The sequence below is a fragment of the Ovis canadensis genome, chromosome 7, assembly GCF_042477335.2.
Source record: "Ovis canadensis isolate MfBH-ARS-UI-01 breed Bighorn chromosome 7, ARS-UI_OviCan_v2, whole genome shotgun sequence".
NCBI classification, from domain to species: domain Eukaryota; kingdom Metazoa; phylum Chordata; class Mammalia; order Artiodactyla; family Bovidae; genus Ovis; species Ovis canadensis.
In genome coordinates, this window is record NC_091251.1 from 23,004,347 (window position 1) to 23,030,286 (window position 25,940).

Sequence of the window (25,940 nt, forward strand, 5' to 3'; positions counted from 1 at the left end):
ATGGGGAAAGGCAGCATATGAAAACCCTCTGAACAGAACACTATTAAAATTGGACACACCTCTTTTGTGCTTCCGTTTTAACCGCACGGAGGCCAGGAGAGCCCTTCTAACACACGGCTCTCTGCTCCTCAGGAACAGCAGCACCCTGGATTTAGACTGTTTTAACAGGAACACTGAAACCTGTGGCTATACCCCGATACGGGCCCTCCCACCTCCTCCCTGTTCACGGTCGGTCGTCTCTCCCATTGCTCACCTCTCTTCCCAAGGCTCTGAGCAACCGTCAGTCTCTACAGATGGCCTTTCGTCATTTTCTAGAATGCACGCCCATAAAGGCAGGCTTTTTGTTCACAGATGTATCTCTTACACTTACAACTGTGCCTGACTCATAGAAGCTACTTAGAATAAGTGTTTGTTTATTCATGAACCAGGGAATGAATTGATGAGATGGAGTCCCCCAGCTAAGGAGCTCCCTTCCAGTCTCCTGCCCTTTAACCTACAGACTTAACCCAATCCTAACCTGCCACATGTCCGTCCCTCCAGCCTACGAGGAAGGCCGGCCTCCTCTTTAGGGCTGACTCCTCCTGTGCTTCAGATGGCATTCTCTGCCATGACTCTCCTCAGTCATTATCCCTCCGTACTCTAATTTTCAAATACCCTTAGCTACGGACTCCTTTCTCAGGGTCTAAAAAGAATGTTTAGTCCCATTTTGAAAACAAAACCACCACAATTTCCTGAACCCTACGGCTTGCTGAAGCTCTATTTCAGAGAAGCTTAGTCTTAAAGGAGAAGCCTACCCTCCTAGCCTCTGCTTCCTTACCCTTCATTAGCATCACCACCCCCTGGCAATCCATCCCAGGCTGCTCAAACTTCTCAAGGTAAGGTCCTTTTTAAAGGACCACCACTTAGCCACTCTGACAGATACTGTCTGCCTCATTTGAAGTTTCCACTACATTTGATCCTGGCCACTCATTTCTGGAAACTCCCTTTCTTGTCTTTGACACTGTTCTCTCACTGTTGTAGCTTGATTGCTCTCTCAGCTTCTTTGCTGCCCCTTAAATGACTGTTCCCCCAGAGAGGCCTAATCTGCTCTTTTCTATAAATACCCTGAATGAGCTCATCCACATTCAAAGTTTCAACCAATGCTTATATATCCTAATGATTCCCAAAAGCCTAGTTCTCTTTTCCTGAATGCCAGACCTGGATATTTGACTACAAAACATTCCTACATAGATGGCAATAAATACAAGTTTTTATGCAGTTCATCATCTCACCTCACTGCAAACTTGCTTTTCTCCTGGTTCTCTACCTCAACTAACGGCTGACCAAGCCAATCTTCCTACCCCTCTGTATCGACAGAGTTCACTGTCAACTCCTACAGATAGCACTACTTAAATCTCTCTTGAATCCTGCCCCCCATGTCCTACTCTACCTTAATTCAAGCCATTATTCTTGACTAAGCTGCTGCAATTAACTTCAGACACAATGAAATCTGAGGATCTCCAAGACCCGCACCGGTTTCTCTCTCACGCATATCTCCCCAAGTCTAAAACTTCCTCCATATTGAGACCTGATTCATTCACGTAAAACACAAGCGTGGTATTAACTCTACAAACTTAACGTTGTTCCTTTGCTAACCATTATGTAAAGCAGTGACTTCTAAAGGGGGCGGGGGGGCGCGACAGGAATTAATTATTTGCTCCTCTTTCATTTGTTTTTGTGTTTTATGTGTCTATGTTGAGTTCCAGAAAAACATCTACTTCTGCTTCATGGACTACGCTAAAGCCTTTGACCGTGTGGATCACAACAAACTGTGGAAAATTCTTAGAGACAGGAATACCAGACCACTTAATCTGTCTTCCTGGAGAAGGCAATGGCACCCCACTCAAGTATTCTTGCTTGGAAAACCCCACAGACGGAGGAGCCTGGTGGGCTGCCGTCTCTGGGGTCGCACAGAGTAGGACACGACTGAAGTGACTTAGCAATCTGTCTTCCAAGAAACCTGTATGTGGGTCAAAAAAACAAGTTAGAACTGGAGGACGTGGAACGACTGACTGGTTCCAAATTGGGAAAGGAGAGCATCAAGGCTCTATATTATCACCCTGCTTAATTTATATATAGAGTACATCATGCCAAGTGCCAGGCTGAATGAATCACAAACTGGAATCAAGATTGCCAGGAGAAATATCAACCACCAGATATGCAGATGATAACACTCTAAAGCAGAAAGTGAAGAGGAACTAAAGGGCCTCTTGATGCAGATGAATGAGGACAATGAAGAAGCTGGTTTGAAAGTCAGCATTCAAGTGTGGCACCCCCTTCTCTGTGCTCACAAACACAGCATACATCTCTATCACAGCACTTAAGTCACAGTAATGGCACTGTTGTTTGTGTGGCTGTCTACCTATCTGTGTATTGCCAGTGCCTGGTGTGACTCATGAAACAAATGAAATTATTTAATATTTGTTACAAGTGCTCAAGAGGCACTGTCGGGGGGGATAAACTGTAGCAACACCTTCCCTACCTGACACAGTTGAAAGAGTTAAGTGCTCCACTCTGCTGAGGTTTATTTAGGCTGAGGATCAACTTTAACTGTTAAATTTTAAGATGTGCTTACTTACGTTAAGCACTGAGTTTTCCAGTGTTGGTTAATAGGGAGAGACTTTTAGAAAGCCAACACTTCATCACCCACCAAATTTTAATCAATTGTCAACAGTGTCAACACATTCTGAAAAATGCCTTATAGAAATTCAAAAGCTAAGGCTCAGCGATTCTGGTCAAACATGGCAAATTAATTGCACGTATTTATCTTCCTTTTCTGAAACTACACTAACATGAAAAGGAGAAAAAGAAGGTATAAACCCATAACCACACAGAAGCGACACCAGTGGACAAGTAATTTTAATACCATTTTCAAAGAAGTAATTTGGAAGAAAGAAGAGTATGTGACGTGGCAAAGCCAAGGAAACTAAGTGCACAGTGCCTGCAAAAAGGAAAATAATGGGTGAACAACTTGCTGGCCAGAATTGAGAGACAAAGGAGCTGCAGGAGAGAGTGTGAAGTATGGATCTGAAATTAGGGAACTGATTGAAAAGTTTAAGCAACAGAGCAATGAGAGTTCCCTTCCCCCTTCCCACCACCAGAGTCACTTACTTTCCCCAGTAGCAGAAAACAAGGCTGGAGCATTAAGAAAGATGCTGCAAACCCTCCCTTCATGGTTTTCAGTTTACAGCGGGTATATGCCTCCTCGGAGAAGGCAATGGCAACCCACTTCAGTACCCTTGCCTGGACAATCCCATGGATGGAGGAGCCTGGTGGGCTGCAGTCCATGGGGTCACTACGAGTTGGACACGACTGAGGGACTTCACTTTCACTTTTCACTTTCCTGCATTGGAGAAGGAAATGGCAACCCACTCCAGTGTTCTTGCCTGGAGAATCCCAGGGACGGGGGAGCCTGGTGGGCTGCTGGCTATGGGGTTGCAGAGTCAGACACGACTGAAGTGACTTAGCAGCAGCAGCATATGCCTCCTAGATATATAATGGTGTACTTTGCTCTCAGAATGCCAAAAGGTATATATATTGGAAGACTGTCTTTTAGAGAAATTGAACGGTCTTAAAGAAAAGCCCTACAGTCTCAGAGAATAGATTTCTACTTACTGACACCTGGAAACCACCTGAGAAGCTGGCCTGTCCACCATCTAAATGCCTAACATGAAGCCCATTGGTGACAGGACTCACTGGGTCACGGAAAACTTCTAACCGGCTTTCTAGCATCTTACTCTTAAACACACAGATGGGCATCACCAGATACTCTGGGCAGGCCTAGAATCATGAAAGAAGAAGCCAAACAAACAAAAGGAACCCCAAAGAAAGCTTAGGGAATAGAAAACAAAAGAATCTCAAACTGATGACACACTGAGATAGAAGACTTGGAAATTTAAAATTCAGTGAAAATTTAAAATTCAATAACTGTTAGAAGATGAAGTCAAGGTAATTTCCTTCGAAGGCAAAAGAAAAAAAAAAACTGGTAGGTTAGACAAAAAGGTTACTATCCAACGAACAGTTCATAAAGAGAAAAATAGAAGATGCTATTTTTTTAATAGAAGGAAATTTCCCAAACTTATGGAAATTTACAGACCAAAATGGTCCACCAATGACCAAAAGAACAATTAAAAAAAAAAGGCAAACAAAAAGCCCCACCCCACATTATCATGAAATTTTCCAACCACATAGGAAAAAATCCTAAAATGTTACAAAGTGGGGGAAGAGTAACACATGAAGGCAAAGAAAGGAATCAGAAACAAGCAGACTTGAACAGGAACACCTGGAAACCAGAACAGATCTGTGCCTTCACAGGAATGACAGAAAATTACTTCCTGTCTAGAGATCTAGACTCAGTTGAGGGGGAGGGCACTTTCACGTATGTCTCAAGTTATCTCCTACCTAGTCATTTTCAGGTAACTACAAGAAAAGGAGCTTCAGTAAAATAAAAGAATAAATGAAGCAAGCAAGCACAGGGACCAGGAAATAAGATATGATGCCTGCCCATATTTCCCACCCCCCCCCCAAAATTTAGGGAAAGTCTAATATGAGGCCTATATAATATGCCTAAAGAGTAACCAGTCCACATTGGAGCAGGAATGCAGAAGGCTACAGATTTTTAAAAGTTAAAAAAAAAAAAAAAACAACTGATATTTGAGCATTGGGAAAACATCCATAGGTATTTGATGGGGTATAGCAGGCAGAATTCTAAGATGGCTCCAGGAATACTGCCTCCTGGTGGACATTTTCTGCATAAAACTCTCCACCTGTGGAGAAGGGTTGCCTAGGACGGGATGTCACATGGGTAATTAGGTCACTAATTAGTTGACTTTCAGCTTATCAGAAGGAAGGTTACCCTGAGTGGTCCTAACTTATTTAGGTGAGTCCTTTAGAAGATGATAAAGAACTGAGAGGGGCTCCTGCTGGCCCTGAAGACCTTGCCACTCCGAGTTCTATTTGTTGCTGTTGCTGTTTAATCGCTAAGTTGTGCCCAACTCTCTTGTGACCCCATGTACTGTAGCCCGCCATGCTCCTTAGCTGCAAGGTAATGAAAGCAGCCAACAACCATATGAGCGTTCAGGGAGATGCTGGTCCACAGGTAAGACTCTAGCCCCAGCTGCCACCTTGACTGCTGCCTCGTGAGACCCTGAGCAGAAGCTCCCATGAAGGTCCCTGGACTCCTGACTCACAAAAACTGAGGTAAGCGGGTGTTGTTTTACAGCCACCAAAACTGTGGTAATTGTCACATAGCAATAGAAAACTAACACTATAGCACGTGGACAAACTTAAGGCTATCTAAGCAGGATAAACAACTTAAGACAGAAATTACACTTCCTCCAAAAGCATAAAAAGTTCAGGAGTCAAAGCACTGCCAGGTGGTTTCAAAAATAATACATTCAGAAATGCCAGAAAGCAGAAGTCACTCTGCATGGGGGTAGCTGGTAAGTACTGCCAGAAGTAATCAGGTTCAAAGAGACAGAGGTTAGTTTCAAGTGGACCTTTTAGCTTGTTTAAAAAAAAAAAAATTAAGAAGTCCAACCAGAGTTTCTCCCTTTAGTTCGAAATTACAATTTTTTACAGCTTGCAAGCGAAGAACAAAAAGGTTTCAAGAATCATTGAAGCTTTTGAATGGGCTTCATTCAAAAATGTATATGCTTCATTTTTCAAATGACGCTAAGTAAGGTCCTTAGACGAGCAGTATCAGCATCACCTAAGAATTTAATAGAGCAGCAAATTCGTGGGCCCCACTTACAGACCTACTGAATCAAAAACTCAGGCTGAAGTCTAGCAGTCTGTCTTTAACAAGCCCTCTAGGTGATTCGAATGCAAGTTCAGATTGAGAAGCACTACTCTAGTGTTCATTTCTGCCCATGCCCTGCCATGCTCTCTGGTCTTCCTGCTTGAGTCGAGTTTTCAGTACAGGGTTGTGAGAACTCTGGATATGAATGCCTTCAGGCAGGACGTGCTCTCTTCACTTTGCCACGGTCTCCACCAGTCCTTACTGACTTCTACCTTATACATTTTCTGCTCAGCCAATGATAACATTAGAGTTTGGGACCTCGGGGGGGGGGGGGTGGAATTCAGAAATAACAATTTTAAAACTGCATATGATATGGCCCAATGGACTCTTATGAATTCTAGGGAGGTAAACAACTTACAGCTGTCTCATGATTCAGAAATTGTACTACAGCCTGTAAGTGACCCCTCCACTTGCAAGTCTCATGGTCCAACATGAAGTTCTAGGAACCACGCTTTAAGATAACATCCCAAGCACTCTTATTCCAGACTGAGCTTCTCAGAGAAGGAGACCCTGCCCACTCACGTGTTCTTGAGGCTCACGTGTCCAGTAACTACAAAGGCAGTTAACAGGGCTCTGACTGATGGAATGTACACTTTAGAATCAACTTCGGAAATCATACAAAACATACGTAATAACATTTCAGTTCATTCATGAGAAAGACGTCAGTGTATTCAAAACAAAATGCACTGAGCAGAGATTTGAGTACACTAAAATCAGAATGCAGTTTCTTTCAGTACCATCTAAAAGGAAAACAAGATATGTTTAATTAAAACTCATTGTCAATTAAGACACTAAGCCTACATTAGACTCTTTTTTTTTTTTTTTTTTAACTATGAGGGGTTACAAACCCCAGTCTAAATGAGTCTTGGGCTTTCCTGGTGGCTCAATGGTAAAGAATCCTTCTGCCAGTGCAAGAGACATGGGTTTGATCCCTGGGTTGGGAAGATCCCTTGGAGAAGGAAATGACAACCGACTCCAGTATTCTTGCCTGGGAAATCCCATGGACAGAGGAGCCTAGTGGGCTAGAGCCCATGGGGTCACAAACAGCTGAACACAACTTAGTGACTAATCAACAAAAAATGAGTCTCAGGGTCCCCTGAGCTAATGATATGGAGAAGGCAATGGCGCCCCACTCCAGTACTCTTGCCTGGAAAATCCCATGCGTGGAGGAGCCTGGTGGGCTGCAGTCCATGGGGTCACTAAGAGTCGGAAACGACTGAGCGGCTTCACTTTCACTTTTCACTTTCCTGCATTGGAGAAGGAAATGGCAACCCACTCCAGTGTTCTTGCCTGGAGAATCCCGGGGACGGGGAAGCCTGGTGGGGTGCCATCTATGGCGTTGCACAGAGTTGGACACGACTGAAGCGACTTAGCGGCGGCAGCAGCAGAGCTAATGATAAGAGCCCCTAGGAATCAGAGGATGGAGCACACGCTCTGCCAGGTATAACTGCCCCCAGGCACATCTTCCCTTTGAGCTCCGGCTCCTTAACCATAAAAGTGGAGATTAGTACTAACATTCTGATAACCAACACCAGAATTACTCCTTACTTAAACAAGAAGCAATATTTGCTATCACTGGAGTAATTACTTTAGCCAGTTTTGAAAAGAAAAACAAAATTTGAGATAAGTTAAAGTTGATACAAACACCTAAGTATTTATGCATATGTAGGAACAGTGACAGACCCCCTGATAACTTTCTATGGTAGACATTAGTAATTTTTAATACTCTCGCTCTTAAAACCCAAGATAACTTCTAAAACTTAATCACAAAGAAACTTAAAAGATTTGGAAAGACTCAAAAACAAAATTTCAGAATCGTTGTATCCAAGAAATAAACATGGTAACATTTTAATGAATTTTTCAAATCTTGTTATATGTACAGTATGTATTTTGTATCGTTGTGAATATACAATTTTGCATCTTGGTCTCTAAGTAACCACTGCACCATCTTTGAAAACACTTTTCAGGCTAGCTTCCTACCACATGCTTAGCCTATGGTTTACCCCATAAATCATACACTAAACACCCCAAATATTCTAATATGCCACCAAGTAAAACTAAGTGGCAATATTACCATTAATGTCTTACTTCCCTCACATTAACACAGGCATAGCAATAAATATCAATTCAGCATTAATAAAATACTAAATGAAAGCAACAGAGAAACAGACAACTAAAGTCCCATATGTTATCAGTTGAATAAGGAAAAAGACAGCCCATGAAATCTAGAACCATTTTTTTTTAATCAACAGAACCTGATTGGGAGTGATTTGGGAGTCTTCCCATTCAGCTGAATGTATACAGATCCCTGGCAATACTTAGTAAACAAAAGTAGGTGGAATTCTCATTCTGTAAACATCAAAGGAGCTGGCAGGGTGATTAAGCAAAGCAAAACACATGAATTTTAATGTTAAAACCCATATGACTGAGTTTCATACCTACAGAGTAAGACAGAAAATGGCAGTTTTAAAAGATAAGCAAAACGGAAGCACAGAAAGGTAAAGGGATGGGCTAAGTGTTAGTCGCTCAGTCGTGTCTGACTCTTTATGACCCCGTGGACTGTAGCCCGCCGGGCTCCTCTGTCCATGGGATTCTCCAGGCAAGAATACTGGAGTGGGTTGCCATGTCCTACTCCAGGGGATCTTCCCAACCCAGGGATCAAACTTGGGTCTCCTGCACTGCAGGCAGATTCTTTACTGTCTGAGCCACTAGGGAAGCCCAAGAGGGTAGGCTACGGCCACTTGAATATTATTATACAGTTGGTTCAAATTAAAAGCCCTAAGCTTAGTCATGTATAGACTTACCTTCCACGAAGGAACACGGACAGAAATTTTCTAATGTGAGTACTTTAAGCTCTTTGATAGTCAAATCCACTTACGATAACTTCCTAGAGACCGTTATTAAGAGCCTAATGAGGGAAACTGAAAGCAACTAGGGCAGAAAATTCCAACTCACAAAAAAGCCTTATTCAGAATAACCGTTTTAGATTTCTTAAATGAAACAGAAAGAAGGAAACACAACTTAAGACTGAGGCATGCTTAAAAGTAAAGATGAAAGATCCAACAATTTACCACGGAAATTTATTAGAAAAATAACTGGTACATCCAGCTTATACCCACCTGCTGCTGCTGCTAAGTCACTTCAGTCGTGTCCGACTCTGTGCAACCCCATAGACGGCAGCCCACCAGGCTCCCCCGTCCCTGGGATTCTCTAGGCAAGAACCCTGAAGTGGGTTGCCATTTCCTTCTCCAATGCATGAAAGTGAAAAGTGAAAGGGAAGTCGCTCAGTCGTGTCCAACTCTTAGCGACCCCATGGACTGCAGCCCAGCAGGCTCCTCTGTCCATGGGATTTCTGGGCAAGAATACTGGAGTGGCGTGCCATTGCCTTCTCCGGCTAGGAATCACGATTTTCTGTACACTAAATGTGGGGTCTAATTCCCCAAAACCTCTCAACTTACACTGTACATGTGTGCTTCGCTATGATCTAGGTGGTTAGGATGGAGAAGGCAGTGGCACCCCACTCCACTACTCTTGCCTGGAAAATCCCATGGACGGAGGAGCCTGGTAGACTGCAGTCCATGGGGTCGCTAAGAGTCAGGCACGACTGAGCGACTTCACTTTCACTTTTCACTTTCATACACTGGAGAAGGAAATGGCAACCCACTCCAGTGTTCTTGCCTGGAGAATCCCAGGGACAGCAGAGCCTGGTGGGCTGCCATCTGTGGGGTCGCAGAGAGTCGGACACGACTGAAGTGGCTTAGCAGCAGCAGGTGGTTAGGAAATGCAATGCACAGTACCCAGAGAGACATGAACTTGGGCTATGGCTATCACCACCCTCCTACTAAAGTGAAAGTGAAAGTGAAAGTGAAGTCGCTCAGTCGTGTCCGACTCTTTGCGACCCGTGGACTGTAGCCCACCAAGCTACTCCGTCCATGGGATTCTCCAGGCAAGAATACTGGAGTGGGTTGCCATTTCCTTCTCCAGGGGATCTTCTCAACCCAGGGATCGAACCCAGGTCTCCCACATTGCAGGCAGACGCTTTAACCTCAGCTCCACCAGGGAAGCCCTTAAATACAAGAATACAGTCTCTCAGAAAACCTCCTATAGAGACACAGAACTTCAGATCCAAGTACTAACATCAAAGATTTCAAGGGAGGAAAGGAAGCCAGGTTGAAAGAAGAAGGGGGAGGAGGCGGGAGAGGGGGGCGAAAGGGGTGGCCTTACAGACGTTTCCTGCCACCTACAGACACCCAGGCGTTATGGGACATTTCCCTAGGCTTCCAGAGAAGGGAGGACTGGAACTCGGCCCTACCAGAACCAGAATTTGAGTTCTCTGCCAAGAGGTGATCAGTCTCCAATCCTTAGCTCAGGCTGAGGGCCCTTCGACCAGATTCCTGCGTCCAGGACCAGGGGACTAGAAAACCAGGGAAGGATAGGAAGGGTTAAGGAGAGGAAAGAGAGAGGGAAGGGGCGAGAGGTCAATAAAGACTCTTGTTCCTTACCAGTCGGGGCACTCTAGGAGGAGGCCAGGGACAAAAGGGTCCCAGTTGCGGCCGCTGGGTCTGGTCCATTGGCAGGCAAGCTGGCCCCTGAGTACCCCGAGTGGTCAGGATGTCAGTCTCGGCAAAGAGGAGTCCCCGCCAGAGTCGCCATTTGTTGCAGGAAGAGGGACCCCTTCCAGGGCCCGAAACTGGGCTATTGTCTAACACTCGGAAATGAATTGTCCAAGGAGACACATGTGCTGACAAAGCAAGAGATTTTACTGGGAAAGGGCACCCGGGTGGAGAGCAGCAGGGTAAGGGAACCGAGGAGAACTGCCCTCCTACTAAAGACAGGGACAAATGAGGAGCAATCCTTTTGCAGACGGGGTGGCAGTCAAGAGCATTCTCTTCTCAGCCCTCTGGACCCTGCGGCACGTGACCATGTGCATCAGACGCGACATAACACACATGATTTAAAACAACCTCACGAAGGAGCAAAAGCTGCTTTGATAAGTGTTTAATTTCTGTCGAACTCTTGTTCAGTAATTTTATAAAGTCCTCAGTTCTTAAAACTGCTCTGCCTTGAGGAACTGGTGTCAACTCTTTTCAAAGGTAACATGGAAGAGCTTCATGTTTTATGAAAGAACATTTTTAAAAAAATGTCCAAAAAGCAAAGCAATTTTTTTAAAGCTAATATTGTGTTAAAGGATTAAAGCGATTTTTCAAAAGTGAGAGAAAGTGCAAAAGTAAACTGTACTACGAAGAGAAAGTATTGAGTAGACTGCTAATTTTTTGGATTTTAGAATTTTATTTTCTGATACAAAAAAGAAAACTGACTTTGCCATCTGCCAGTAGCTTACCATTAAAGAGAAAAGAGAGTTATATGTAAATGAAATCCAGATCCTAAGTCAAATGTTTGTTTTACATATTTGAAAGTTTTTTAGCTTCACCAAAGCCATATTGGGCTCACAATTAGTCACTGGGGCGGGGGGGGGGGGCGGGGGGGGCGGGGGGGGGCGGGGGGGGCGGGGGGGGGCAGGGGGGGCGGGGGGGGCGGGGGGGGCGGGGGGGGGCGGGGGGGGTAGGAAGAAACCTCACAAGAATGAATACTTTGGTTTTTTTTCTTTGCAAGGTCATGAAAAAGCAATTTCAGTTTTGTGCCTGTAAAAGTAATTCTTAATTATACTTGTCCCTATAAAATTAATTCTAAATTATACCTACTAGGGAAATGAAATTTTTAAAAACCTTTAAAAAGAAAAGAAAAGAAATCAATAAAAAATACAAGTGGAGGGTAATGACAAACCACACAATAAAATAGAACACATACATGTGATTAATTTCAATCTCTTCCCTAAAGAATACTGCTTAAATCAAGCAGCACCGATTCTCATCAATTTCATCTTTTTTTATCAGACATTAGGGAGCACAGAAACGACCAATAGTGTTAGACTTACAGTGGAGAAAGGAAAATCAAACTGTAATTAAGAGCACAAGTTCACTGATACATGTCTCTTTTAACAGAGTGATGATGGATGTCCTAATTTTATAGTATATATAGAGATGTTGTAAAAATTAACATTTTAACCTCAAAGATTCAGTTCTATATGATTGTATTTACATGTTAAAGACCACCGAATGATTAGCCTTTAAAAAGTTTTACCTACACTTGAAATGCCCATTAAGTAAGATTCAGAAACTTCATCTCAATTCTCATAGATGGGCTAAAATGAATATAAATACTGCCTTACCACATGGATTCTTTTGAAATGAAGGTACTTAATGAGCATGAAACCTTATACCATCTTAAAAAGTACTCAACTTTTCAAACCTTAACAGAGAAGCACTTTTGATTTCTAGGAAAATCTCAATCATCCCACAAACATAATGAATCTTGTGTACTACAGGGTCACTTTACTGTGTAAGCCATGGGTCATTACAAATATGCAACGCAAGTAGAAACTGCACATTTCACTCAACTAAACAGAGCCTGAGAAATAAAGCTGTCTAAAATGTCTTATATTCAGTCATTTCAAAATTATATCAGCAAACACTTAAATATTTGAAACTCACTTTCCCTACTCGTCCATCCAGTGCATCTGATTAATCAAAAATGACAAAACAAAACCATGGATTAACTACAAAAAAATATTTCAACTAAACATCGTAAGTTTGGAAAAACAGACGCACGGCAGTAGCAATGTTGGACCTTTTGAGACTCGACCACCTTTTCATCTGAAACATTTAACCACTTAAAACTAAACTCAGTTTACAACTATGTATAAAGACACTTCTGTCAACCCCTTAACTGCCATGAACAACAAGGTAATTATCCTAAATGCGCTTTCATGATTCTCCAAAACCCTAAAAAGAAAAGTCACACTGGTCAGATTCATACTGTGCCTTCACTTCAAAATTATTAAACACATCCGAACCAAAATTAAGAGATTCCCCCAAACACTCTTTATACATGTATATTTTGAAAAGGATTTTTTTAGTGTATACACTTACTTGTCCATGATAGGTTTGCAAGTTGGCTGTGACAGTTTAGTAATTCTATTCTAGAGCCAAGAAAAATAAAAGAAAATTACAAGTGAAAGACATAAACAGAGGCTCAATAAGGATGTTTTCTAAAAGGATTAATGTCTATATAATGTAACTAATCAAAAATGAGACGCCTTGTTGGGCTTTTTTGGGAGGGGGGTGATGTTTGTGATTCCTTGTTTTTTGACTGAAGCACAGCTGATTTCCAGTGTTTTGTTGGTTTCAGATGTACAGAGAAACATGAGACAAACCCTACCTAGCGGATGGATGTGGTACCAAGACACGTGGCTGTAAGCGTCCAAAGGGTAAAGACCAAGGAAGTCAAAGGAAGACTTTCCATTCAATGTGCCCCTTCAACGGGCTTGAGGAGGGAAGGCAGGGTCCCTGTTGTTTATTAATTACATAATCACATCCTAACACGCCACCCAGTCACTAGTCTCTCACTAGTGTCTGACTCTTTATGATTCCATGGACTGTAGCCTGCCAGGCTCCTCTGTCCACGAATATTGGAGTGGGTTGCCATTTCCCCCTCCAGGCTCTCCTGCACTGCAGGCAGACTCTACCATCTGAGCCACCAGGAAATTCCTCAAAAAAGAAAACACCAAATACATCATCTTCCACATCCATTCTGCCTCCTAAATGATCCAGCTCTAACATTTGCTCCCCTCAAAAGTCAATTTCCATATATATATAAAGTAACCAAACTTGGCTTGTTGATACCCCCTTACTAACAGCTTCCTGCAAGTACTCAAGTACATTAATCTTGATACTCCTACTCTAATTCAGTTTCGTACTCTGCTGAAAATGTAACTATTCAAAAAGTTTTTATTTTCATTTTAAAACTCTAGGATCTAGTTTTTGACAAGACCTTATATATCTTATTTCTAAGTTTAAGTAATAATCTCCTACATTTTGGCATGATAACACAATTTGCTATGCCATAGGGAGGTCCTGTTACCGGTCAGCTGAGAGTGGATGTCCTAACCAGCCCATCACCACAAAACTGGAAAAGAAAATTTCTCTCCTCCTTCAAATCGCAGGGCGGGGTGCGGGGGTTGCGGGGGGGAGGGCGGTGCTCAGATAAGCATCATCAACCCCAATACTGAAGGAAAGAGAAGCCGGGAAGCAGGAAGGAAAGTGCAGAAGCAAAGTTAAGGAGATGGCAGAACTGGAGGTGGAACAGACTGACATTTTTTCCACTGCCTGGAAGTGAGTAAATGTCTGTAAGCCCTGGAGGAAAGCCCTGAGGGTCCACGGCTATTATCTGTGCCTGCATCATTAGGCCAAGGGAAAGGGGGATGGAGCAGCAAGAATAAAAGGAAATAAGAACAAAAAGGAGCTGGTTAAAAGCCCTTACTATGTGGAACAGGAGGTTAGAGATTAGGGTAAAAGAAACAGCAAGAGTCATCTCGTTCATGTGTAACACGCTACCTGGAAAAACCCCGAAAACAGAAAAGGAGTTCTTTCAAATTTCAATTAAGAGTGAGGGCTCATTAATATCTTAAAAGATAAACCTATTCTCATGAAAGTTCTCATTACAAGAAAAACAGGCTTTAACAAGATGAGGGGATGGATGTTAGCTGGACCTGCGGTCATTTCACAACACAGACACAGGCTCCCACATGCTCACTGTTAAAGCTGTGCATCTTACGATAATACAATGTTACTTGTCAATTATATTGCAATAAAACGGGGGGGGGGGGGAACCCATTCTCAAAACATGCAAACTCTTCTATGCTTCTTACAGTGGATGGCCTCCCAGTAGATTGATATATATAAAATTACAATTCTGTTTAATCACAAGTCAAATAACTTTTTAGCATACAAGGCAAATCTTACCAGCAACTCCATGTACCCTTTAACTTACTTCTTAGGGAATTCCAAAACATTCTATCTCCATGCAATTTGTATGCCAGCAAGAAAGTCCTTTTTAAACTCCCAAATTCACTATTTCATGGCCCTTCTGAGTGTGTGGTTCTGCTAGGAACATACCATGCTGCTTCCTGCATTTTGACCTCTGCACATAAAATTCACTGGTCCTTAAAAAAAAAAGTCCTACTCAGACAACCACACACAACCCAACACCATCCCTCCTCTCCTAACACCCTGGAATTTTCCAGGCCTGGCTGGCTATCCACTTCCCCTATCAAGTCATGCTTTATTGTCCAAGTTTTGTGTTTTCACAGGATGCAATGTACAAAGCCAAAATTTAAATATTTAAAACTGTTTTCTCAACCTACTTCCCTGACCTTTCAAGTAACTATTTTTCTTAAAACACTCCAGTGGTTCCCAGAGCTAAGAGCAGTGTTTTTCAAAATACCATTGCTAGTCCTGGGATGTTAACTCAATTTATTGCATTTCAACCATTGTTCTTTCTTAGAATAGAAAATACTAGAGTGCATCACGCAAAGGGTGTTTTTTCATATTTTATCATTTACATATGTGTGCACTAGGTTGTAAGGTAAAAATGTATTATCTTACTATAACGGGTCACTGTTCAAAAAAGCCTGAAACAGACCAACTTTTGTTTGGTCCACAAGGCCTTCTAACCTGAGCCCTGTGTAAGACTCTGGGCCTGTCTCTTGCTGTACCCCATAAAGCCAAGTTCACCAAGTCAAATTATTTTGCAGTTCCTTGTCTTAATTCCTGGACACCCAGAGGCAAGTCTAGGTCAGTCCCGTGTGGGGTCACTGCTCCCTTCTCCTGGGTCCTGGTGTGCACAAGGACCTGCAAGAGTCTGTTTGACTCTTGAAAGTCCGTTTGAGCCATGAAATTCAAAGATGCTTGCTTCTTGGAAGAAAAGCTATGACCAAACTAGACAGCATATTAAAAAGCAGAGACATTAGGTTGCCAACAAAGGCCCATCTAGTCAAAGCTATGGTTTTTCCAAAAGTCATGTATGGATGTGAGAGTTGGACTCTAAAGAAAGCTCATCGCCAAAGAATTGATGCTTTTGAACTGTGGTGTTGGAGAAGACTTTTGAGAGCACCTTGGACAGCAAGGAGATTCAACCAGTCAATCCTAAAGGAAATCAGTCCTGAATATTCATTGGAATATTTACACTGCTAAAGCTGAAATTCCAATCCTTTGGCCACCTGATGCAAAGAACTGACTCACTGGAAAAGACCCTGATGCTGGGAAAGATTGAGGGTGGTAGGAGAAGGGGACAACAGAGGATGAGATGGCTGGATGGCATCACCGACTTGATGGACATTGAGTTTGAGTAAGCTCAGGGAGTTGGTGATGGACAGGGAAGCCTGGCATGCTGCAGTCCACAGGCTTACAGAGTCGGACACGACTGAGTGACTGAACTGAACTGTCTTAATGCTGTCAACCACACCGTTTCCTCTGCCTTGAAGGCTACTTGTCTACAAGGCTCACCTGTGCCCAGTTCTCATTATTTAATATGGATTACCTCCTCCACAAAAGTTTTATGCTTCCCTCAGCAGTTATTGCCATATGCACACTTACTTTGTATCTCTGTGATACCTACGATTCAGTCCCTTAGGCATTCCACTGTACTTATTAATTTTAGGCTTGACTGTTGACCCAACTTGTAAACAATAAACTCCCTAAAGGAAGGAGCACATTTTACTAGTCTATGTATCAGCAGCACTGAGCTGCTCCATATGGCACATGATAGAGGTTCAAAACAGGTAAAATGAACAAATAATTAAGACTTCCATCTAACTTCTCTGATGTTAGAAATGTGAGTGGTTGCCCTTGCAACCATGCCCATTCAGACTGCAGTGCTGGATCGAGACTTCTGCATCTTAGCTACAGTTCCCGGAGAGCAGCACCCAGTAGCCTGAGACAGAAAGAGATGTCTGCTTGGCTCCCAGAAAAGAAGGTTCAGATTGCAATGTGGCAGCACCCACTTCCATGTTTCAGGAAGTTATCTGGGGAAGGCAGAGCAGAAGGCTTCTCCAGGCGTCCACCCACAGGTGAGTTAAGTCAGAAACAGTGTTATCAACCTTACTGGCAGGGAAAAATCACATTTTAAAAATAACTCACTCTTAATAAGACAGGGGAGGGGATTCTCCCTTGTTGAGGTCAAAAAGCTGGCAATATGAGCTAAGCAAAACAAAAGGTAGCATGAAATACCTCATCGAAATTTTATGATCTCTGTTGCCTACTCTAATCATTCCAAAATAGCTCCTGACTCACTGCTCTCTTTAGGAGATACTACATGGAGGACTGGCGGTCATACCTAACAGGGACTCCTTGCTGGGGCTTGGAAGCTTTTCCAAGACTTTACCTAACATGCATGCTCTCATTTTTAGGGGTTCTGATACACCTGTTTCACAAACCAATCCTTCAACTGTCTTCACTGTAATTAAGACAGTTCAGGCAGCATCCAAGACACTTTGACAGATTCTGCCAACTGTCAGTTCCAGCTGTTCTTTTCCATTTCCCTCAGAGTTCATAAACTCCTATTACAAGAGCCTTAGATTTGTTTTTCTGCCTGATCTAATCACTCATTTTCTTGCAAAAATCGTTCCTTTTGTTTCAATTTTGCCCCTAGACTTGCAATTATATCCAAAATTAAAGCAAAGGTAAACTTCTATTATGATCTAACATTAGTCAAAAAATATATTCATAAAACGTGAAACTCTCCATCCACAGTATTAAAGTCTTAGATACCAGTCAGAGTAAGTACTTTAGGATTGCCTAGGTAAAAACTTTGAAGGCCATTTAAAGCTCTGTTTCCTTTTGGTTTAAGTAGGTGCAGGAGGCTATGTTTATTCCATAGTTATTAGGTACAAACACGGACCAAGTGTGGAAACTTCCACAAATGCCTTCTCTCAACAACTCAGATGAAACAGGTCACTGTTAGTGAGAAAGAGTCATAGCCCCAAATACAGACTTGCAGAAAAATTATGCCATAAATATTTGTTCCTTTGCCTCTCCAGTCAACTTTTAAGAATTTATTAAGGACAAATAAGCTAGTTTATAAATATATTTTATTACACTTTAGTATGTTAAAGGTGTGGGACTTATTTTCATGCTTTGAAGACCAGTGTTCTTTGTATTAAGTTCCTCTCAAGCTTCCCTTAGTAAAACCATGGACGTTCATGCAGCTTAAAGGTTGTGGAAAACTGATTTTTTTTCACGATGCTACCACTCCACAGCCTACAGAGAACTCAGCCTTCAGCATGAAAAACTGCCACTTGATTTTTCTTCTCTGACACGTTTTAAACAGAAGGGCTGCAGACTCTCAAGGGAAGCCATATTTCAAAGATTCTGAACAGTAGTTATTTTTCAGTATTTTCTCTTATTAAAATTGGTACAATTCATCCAAAACATTTTTCAAATGCCATTATTTTCCAGCTTACATGCTTAACAACTGCTTAGAGAAAGCAATCTCTCCATCTGAGAGATTTGCTTCAAGAAACAAACCAGCAATTACAAAAATAGAGGAGAAAGAAATAATTCATTTTTACAGACTGGAAAAAAAAATGTAAAACTCACCTAAGACTTTCATTTTACAGATTAGAAAACAAGAGTCCACAAAGGTCAAGCAATCTGCCTCAGATCACCAAGCTACTAATAGCAACACTAGAAATAGAATGAGGCATTTTAGTTGCTTAGTATCCCAAATCATGCAGGTTATATGTATTCTCATCACTTTGTCATTGAAGTTTTACAAACAAGTATTGCTCTTTTTCATCAATTCCTGATGAAGGATTCCTACCACACATTCTTAACATTTTCAAACTTATTCAAGTTAATAAACTTCAAGTTTTAACTCCAACAAAAAGGGCAGTACTATTAAGAACTTTCCTCTGAACATTTTAAGAACGAAAGTTTAGATATGCACACCCCTAAACTGTGAATATCCATGTCTATCTTTTCAATCTCTCTCCTTTAACTATACTTCAGATATCTTTATTCAACCATAATTAAAAAGAAAGAAAATTCTGGAAGTTCCTCTTTGACAAAAAGCATTGCCAAAAAAAAAAAAAATCTATCAATGAAACAAACCAGATCATTACTCTATTAATATATTACAGATATCTGGCTTAAATTAGGAAAAATCACAAGCATTTTATCAAGTTATTGTGTAAAGAGTGAATAAAAGGTTGAAAAATGCACTCTTTTTTGACTTTGGATCTGAAAGAAGGTGTAGACCTGGCACTTAACACAAACTGTAGAGCTGATCCTAAAAGCCAAAAAACAGAGAAGTGAACAAGTTCTTTCAGCAAAAAGCTGTTTCCTATTCAGGCTCTGATGTCCAACTAAGTGCAGGGCACTGTGGAGTCCTTCTAAGACTTTCAGATTTTCGTTTTTTAATGCCCCCAGTAAGTCAATTCTATAGATTTTTGCTTTGGCTACTCAAGGGCAAAACAGAGGGCACAGTGAGAACAATTTACCCTGGATCCTTTTCAAGGACTGGACTCTAACCTACCCACTACTTTATAATTGTCCTTTGTGCACCTGATCATTCTCAAAGCCCTGAGAGCATTCAGGGCTTCTCTTTAAAGATACCGGCAATAAAATCTAAGACGACACGACTTTTGATTACAAACTGCTGCAGCACTTCGGCCAGGAAAGCGCAGAACGTGTGGTCTTCTTAAATATCAGTAATAAAACTATATTCTGGTTACAGTAATAGACGTATGTTCCTTAATTACGGCCTCTGGTGTCACTCTACAAAAACAACTTCTTAAAAGGCTAACATACCTATATTTTTAAACTAAAACTAGCTTAACAAGGTGGCAAGTATGTTTGAAAAGCTAAAACAAAGACAATTCACCACCACCGCTCAATAACACACAAACATAAACAGACTCCAAGGGGGTTAAGCACAAAAATCCTTACCCCATTTTGCCCAATGAAAACTTGCTTGTAAGTTCCTGCTCTTATGCTACGGAATAACTTCCAAATGAATTTCTCCGTCTGTTGTTTCGCAGTTGCTTTTCCACCCCCGAGATCCTTTTCTGGAGGTATTTCAATGTAGCTGAAAATTCAGTTAGTTCCCTTAGGTAAAATTATTTCTCTCTGGGAAATACCAAAACGTTCGAACAGAGGTGGCATTTGCTTATTAGAGTTAAAATGCTGCGCGGAGGAAACGGCGGTGAACTTTATTCCACAAAACGAATCTACGTGTCGGAAAACGCAGAATCCAGCTTCACGGAGTCCTGTAAAACATGAGCTTGGTGGTCATTTCGCTCATGTCCTCCTCCACACTCAGGGAGAGCCCAGGTAACTCGGCCTTTTCGGTGCTACTAAGGCTGCGGGTTCAAATTTCTCCACCACACCAGGTTCCTGGGGGTGGAGCGTGCAACCCAATGCGACGTGCACTTGAGAGATCCCTACGAGAAAATAATCCTAAAAGCAGCAATGCCACTGCTTCCCTGCGCAGACATTAGAAAAAAGCTATGTAGAAAAACCTCTTCGACGTGCAAACCCGGCAGCTCGGGACGCGCTCGGCACTCCACATTGGAATCTGTCTTTAATTTTTTTCCCCTTCCTAAGACTGGAAGCAGAGAGGAGGCGGGGAGGAGGAAGAAAAGGCTGGGCAGGATCGATTCACTCTCCCGAGGAGAACACACGGAGCCATTTCCAGGCTGGCAGCAGGCTGGGGGCGCAGCGCACCCGGGGAGCAGCGGGAGGGGGCCCGATCCCACCCCCCTCAGCCCCTGCCCGCCCCCCGCCGCCGAGCACAATGGAGCCTGGCTCCCACCCGGCCCTTCATTCGCGGCTGTCCCTTGTCCCTCCGTTCCTCGGAGCGCTGCAGGTCCAAGCTCCGGCGGCGGCGAATGAATGAATCAGAGAAGCCAAGCCCCACGCTGCTCCCGGCACGCTGTTCCCCCAGCTCGCGGGCGGGCCGAGCAGCCGCGGAGCACGGGGCTGACGGGTCGACCGGCGCCCGCCCGAGCCGAGGCGGGAGGCTGGTCCCGCGCCGGGGTCGGGGGACCGGGGCTCGACGCCGCGGAAGAGCCGCGGCTCCAGCGCCCCACCCCTGCTCCTCTCCGCTCCCGCTCCGCGCCGCTGCCACACGCCGCCTCACAGTGCCCGGGCCCCGCCGCTGCCTCCTCACACTCCCATCACCACCCGCCTCCGCCGGACTCCAGCTCCCGCTCGGCGGAGCAGCGCTAGCCCGGCGGCCCGCAGCCCGCCGCCGCCTCCGCCTCCAGCCGCCGCTTCCCGGGTCAGCGCCGCCCGCGAGAGGCGAGCGCGGCAGAGGAGCGGGCTGCGGGGGGCGGGGAGGGGCGGGGAGAACGGGAAGCAGCGCGGCCCCTCCCCCTGCTCGCGGGAGGGGGCGGGAAGCGGCGGCCGCCGCGGGGAACGGCCGGGAGCTGGGGCGCGGACCGGTCCCGAGAAGCCGGTGGGGCCCTGCAGGGAGCGAGAGGAGGCGGCGGCTGCGAGCGCGCCGGGAGGCCGGTAGTCGGGGGCCGAACCGGCCCTCGTGGGGAGCCAGGCCGGTCCGCAGGCCCAGCGGTCCGTCCTTCCCTTCTTTCCCCCCTCCCCTAGGGGCCGGCGGCGGGCGCTTCGCTTCTCTGCTGGCTCCCGGCCCGGCTCCGGGCCTCCACCGGTTCCTCTGCGCCCCACGCCAGGTGCTCGCGCTGTGTCTCCATCCTCCCCGCAGGAGGACCTTTAAATAGCGACGTCAGCGCGCTCCTCTGCGCACCCACGTCACCCGCCGCTCACGTCACCGGGGTGCGGGGGATGATGTCACGCGGCCGGAAGTACTGCTAAATTAGGGACGGAGCAGGGGGAGGAGGACTCGGCGAGCTCTTCTGTGCCCACCTGCTCTCGCTTCTCCTTAAAGGCCAAAGCGCAGGAGATAGCCGAGAGGAGCGCCGGGAGGAGGAGATTTCCTTGCCACAAATGTGCCAAACACGAGTGAATCATTCATAGCAACAGTGCCGAAGTGTCAAGCGGGTGATATCCTATCTCCCACTCCCACCCCTGGTGCAGCAGCCTTCCCGGGCTTCTCAAGTCCCCACCAGCGCGGAAATGTGGGAGGAGAGCCTGAGCACTGTGGTAAATGTGTTTCCAGCAAGACTTGGGGAAAATAACCTTAATTTTCAAAGGAGTTATCAACTGCTATTCTGGACTTAGTAGTCTTTAAAACTTTTTTCTTTCTTTCTTAGTAGGTACCCCAAATCACGAAAGAATAAAGAGCGGTGTCATGAACAGTATTATAATGCTAAGAAGGCTAGTAATGTAGGGGGCATCAAATGATGTAAACGTTTTCATTGAGAAGCAGCAGTGTTTTGGCATAGGATAGTGAGTCAGTCTTGACTTCATTCCCTCGTAATTATCGTCGTGGACATAGCAAATCCCAGTGTACCTTTTCAGTTCTGATTTATCAAGAATATGAGTTTAACCCTATGGAAATGGAAAATATCACCAAGTGCTTTTTTTATTTAAGTATTCGCACAAGTACATTTAGACTATTTTTGTCTTCCTTAGTTTTGACCCTGTAACATAACACATTTCTTATTATCTCTTGTTTTCATTTCCTATATGGCAATGGGTTTCCCAGGTGGTAAAGAACCCGCCTGCCAATGCAGGTTAGGCGTAACCCAGTTCGATCCCTGGGTTGGGAAGATCCCCTGGAGTAGGAAATGGCAACCCACTCCAGTATTCTTGCCTGGAGAATTCCATGGACCGAGGAGCCTGGCAGGCTACAGTCCACTGGGTTGCACAGAGTCGGACACGACTGAGTGGCTTAGCACACAATAGGTGGGAAGGATGAGGAGCCACGTGTCTGTAGGTTTACTGCTATATGTGTGTTTGTGTCTCTAATCATACTATGAATGCTCTTCAAATTGCAAATGACTACAGAGTTTTTTAAATGTCCCCATTATTTCATAGTTTATTATTAGGTTGACTCAAATAATGAACATTGATTTGATCTGATTTAACATGATAATCATGGCCCAGGAATAGAATCACTACATAATGCCAAAGGCTATTGCTATTTCAGAGTTAGTCTATAAGTTCAGTGACCATATTTTCCAAACCCAAATCCAAACACATAGTTTAACAATAGATAAAATATTTGGAATCTGAAGTGACCTGGAAAATCCAGGACAGAGGATTGTGGTTGTTAGGAGAGCTGTAAATGGATATTGATGCAGTTTAAATAAAAGAAGCTAAAACGCTATAGAATTTATACCATGTGTATTTTTAAAATGTTTTTAATATTAAACTACTCACATGATTTCTAATTAAGGAACAGTGGGTTTTACTTCTTTCTGTATGTACATTTTCTTGATCATGTTAGGAACCCAGAACTGAAGGATACTAGCCCAAAGAATTCCCACCAAGTTGTAACTAAATCAGGCTTTTTGTTATCTTCACATTATAAAATCATGATCTTGCTTTTAAATTGAAATATTGAAAGTAGTTTTAATTAAGGTTATAACAAAGGTTGATCAAAAGCAAACCCCTGCTTGCCAGTTTGTCTAATATACACAATAAGAGTAATAGAAACTTGTACTAATTTATGTTTCAGATAAATGGAACTTAAGTGTATAAAATATTAAAACATTAAAACTATCATTCTTCAAATAATATCCATTGGCCCTTGCAAATTAAAATACAAATTATTACTCTCCTTAACTTTCTCTACAAGCCATTTCCCATCTAAACTAAATCACTTGTTTTTTGTGCTCTTTCCACCGATATTAATTAAAGCTCTCCCTTCACCATTTTCAAGCACGTCATTCCATCCTTGTATCATGACTTCTTCTGATTTACAGTCTTTTTTCCCCTCATCTTTACTCAGCTGTCAAAACAGCATGTTAGCTGCCTCATGCTTATACAATGCTGACCCTTCATTAGCGTTTCTGCTTTTCAGAGCTACATAGTCTCTTCACAACTGCTCTTTTGTCAACTGAAAATTGAGTGCAACTCTTTTTCTATATAAATCTCACCGTGCAGTGCAATATAATTACTCCCAAAGTTTGTGTGATTATTTTAACCTCTGTACTTAATCTGGAAAATTCTACCAATAGTGGGTTGATTTTTCTTCCTGGTTTATGTGGGATTAGCATATAAGGTCATATATGTGTTCATGTACCCAGTGGTGCTCAGTAACTGAGTCATGTCTGACTCTTTGGGACCTCATGGATGGTAACCCACCAGGTTCCTCTGTCCATGGAATTTTCCAGGCAAGAATACTGGAGTGGGTTGCCATTTCCTACTCCAGGGGATCTTCCCAACCCAGGGATCGAACCCACATCTCTTACATCTCCTGCTTTGGCAGGCAGATTCTTTAGCACTGTGCCCCGTGGGAAGCCATCATGTAAAGGAATAAATAAACCTTTGTAACATTTTATCATGGTATGCTTGAAGGTATGCTTCATAGTATCATAAAGTCATAATAAAAGAGTGGGATGAGTGTTTGAAAATGGTGAAGTGAAAGCTTTAACATAGATGGCAAGAGCACAAAAGAGAAAAGTGATTTAGTTTAGACAGAAAATGGCTTAGAAAATAATGCTGTCTTTCTTATCCCTTGAAACAATTCCGATGCAATTTTGAGAGAAATCTGAGACCCGTTCTATATGGCATTCTATCTAAAAGTAAATGTCTTCTCTCCTAAAACTGAGTGATGTAACCCAAATGCTAGCCATGGATTTCCAATCCTGATTGCTTTGTTTTTTAAAGTAGAGAACTTCCTAGAAAGTAATATATTTTCTTTTACCGGAAGAGTCAGAAAGTACTTTAATAGAGTTTCAAATTTTTAACAGTTCCCTTTTCCCACTATGCTCTGAAAATTTGTGGTGAGGTTTATGAATACCCACTGATTTTAGAAGCTGTGGGTGGAGGCATCTGTTTTAGTTACAGAGTTTACTTCCATGCCCTTAATAGGAGATGGTGATATTCAATGGGGTGTTCATAGATAGGTCAGGAGATATGTCTTTCTCAATGAAAAGACATCTAGGAGATACAAAATCCTTCCCTGAAAGAGGGTTGAAACCAAATTTTATTTTTAATTGCTTAACATCACATAATAGCAACTCCTCTTCCATGTTCCCACTTTTTCGTTACCAAAATACCACTATTGTTTCAAAGTTATAGGTAGAAATAATAGATTAAAAGATATCTCTACATACTATAGAAATCTCTAGATTCCTCATTTATGCCACATGGTTATAAAGAAACTAAGTAATCAGCAAAGACTAAAAGTAATAAGAAGAAAAGAATTTTTTACAGTTGTAGGGAAATAGAATTTATCCAGTTGATGCTCTAAAGTTATTCCATCACCTCTGTAACGTAACAGGTGCTGTGTGCCAGTAATTTGTTTGAACTGTTTAAAACCCTGGTGGCTCAGAGGTTAAAGCATCTGCCTGCAATGTGGGAGACCTGGGTTTGATCCCTGGGTCAGGAAGATCCCCTGGAGAAGGAAATGGCAACCCACTCCAGTATTCTTGCCTGGAGAATCCCATGGATGGAGGAGCCTGGTGGGCTGCAGTCCATGGGGTCGCAAAGAGTCAGACACCACTGAGCGACTTCACTTTCTTACTTTCTTTTCTTTCTTTACTATTATCAATAAGGTTCTGAATAGAAACAAGGTAGTTAACAGTCTTAAGGGGGGGGAATCTAAGTGTTTGGTATCTCAAAGGCAGTGGCTTGAGGACAGTTTTTACTCTTCTGAGCATCAGCACTAATTTATAAGAGGCTTTGGGAGTGGTGAAGGAAGGAAAGTCAGAGAATTGTCCTTAGGAAAGACATGATGTTAAGCCCATGGGAAATGATCTCATAGAACTATCTCCTGCTGTAATTTTTACTGTAAATTCATTATTTTCTATACATGGTTAAAGAGGTACAACTAAAATACCAGACAGGTGAAAGAACATACCAGAAAGTTTTTAATTGGTGCTGTAATAAAAATCATTGTACAACGGTTTATGTAAATTTTTTAAATACTCAGAAGAGAAGGGGTATGGTGCCTTTGAAAAAATTATCTGGCTTAACTCTAGGTTGTTTGGTCAGCTGATTGTTCTAAACAGCAGTCACAGAGTACAAGCTTGCAAAAATATGCAGATCTGCAGAGAGCTAGGGCAAAGAACGAATGTGAAACTTGTGCTTTACCTGTGCAGTTCCTTGGAATGGAATGC

General features: G+C 43.1%; 1 protein-coding gene across 4 annotated transcripts in view; it reads right to left on the bottom strand.

Moving 5' to 3' along the window:
- HOMER1 (homer scaffold protein 1) overlaps positions 1-25,940 on the bottom strand; it is a 158,088-nt gene that overhangs the window by 112,603 nt on the left and 19,545 nt on the right. The window contains exon 1 of one of the 4 annotated variants that reach the window (XM_069595384.1): positions 19,684-21,440. The exons of 2 other annotated variants lie outside the window; for them this stretch is intronic. In XM_069595384.1, coding sequence (XP_069451485.1) covers positions 19,684-19,688 — 5 coding nt within the window. In that variant the 5' untranslated portion in view covers positions 19,689-21,440. Of the gene's footprint in view, positions 1-19,683; positions 21,441-25,940 lie in introns of those variants that run through there. One more of the 4 variants, XM_070292465.1, reaches the window with a different exon arrangement.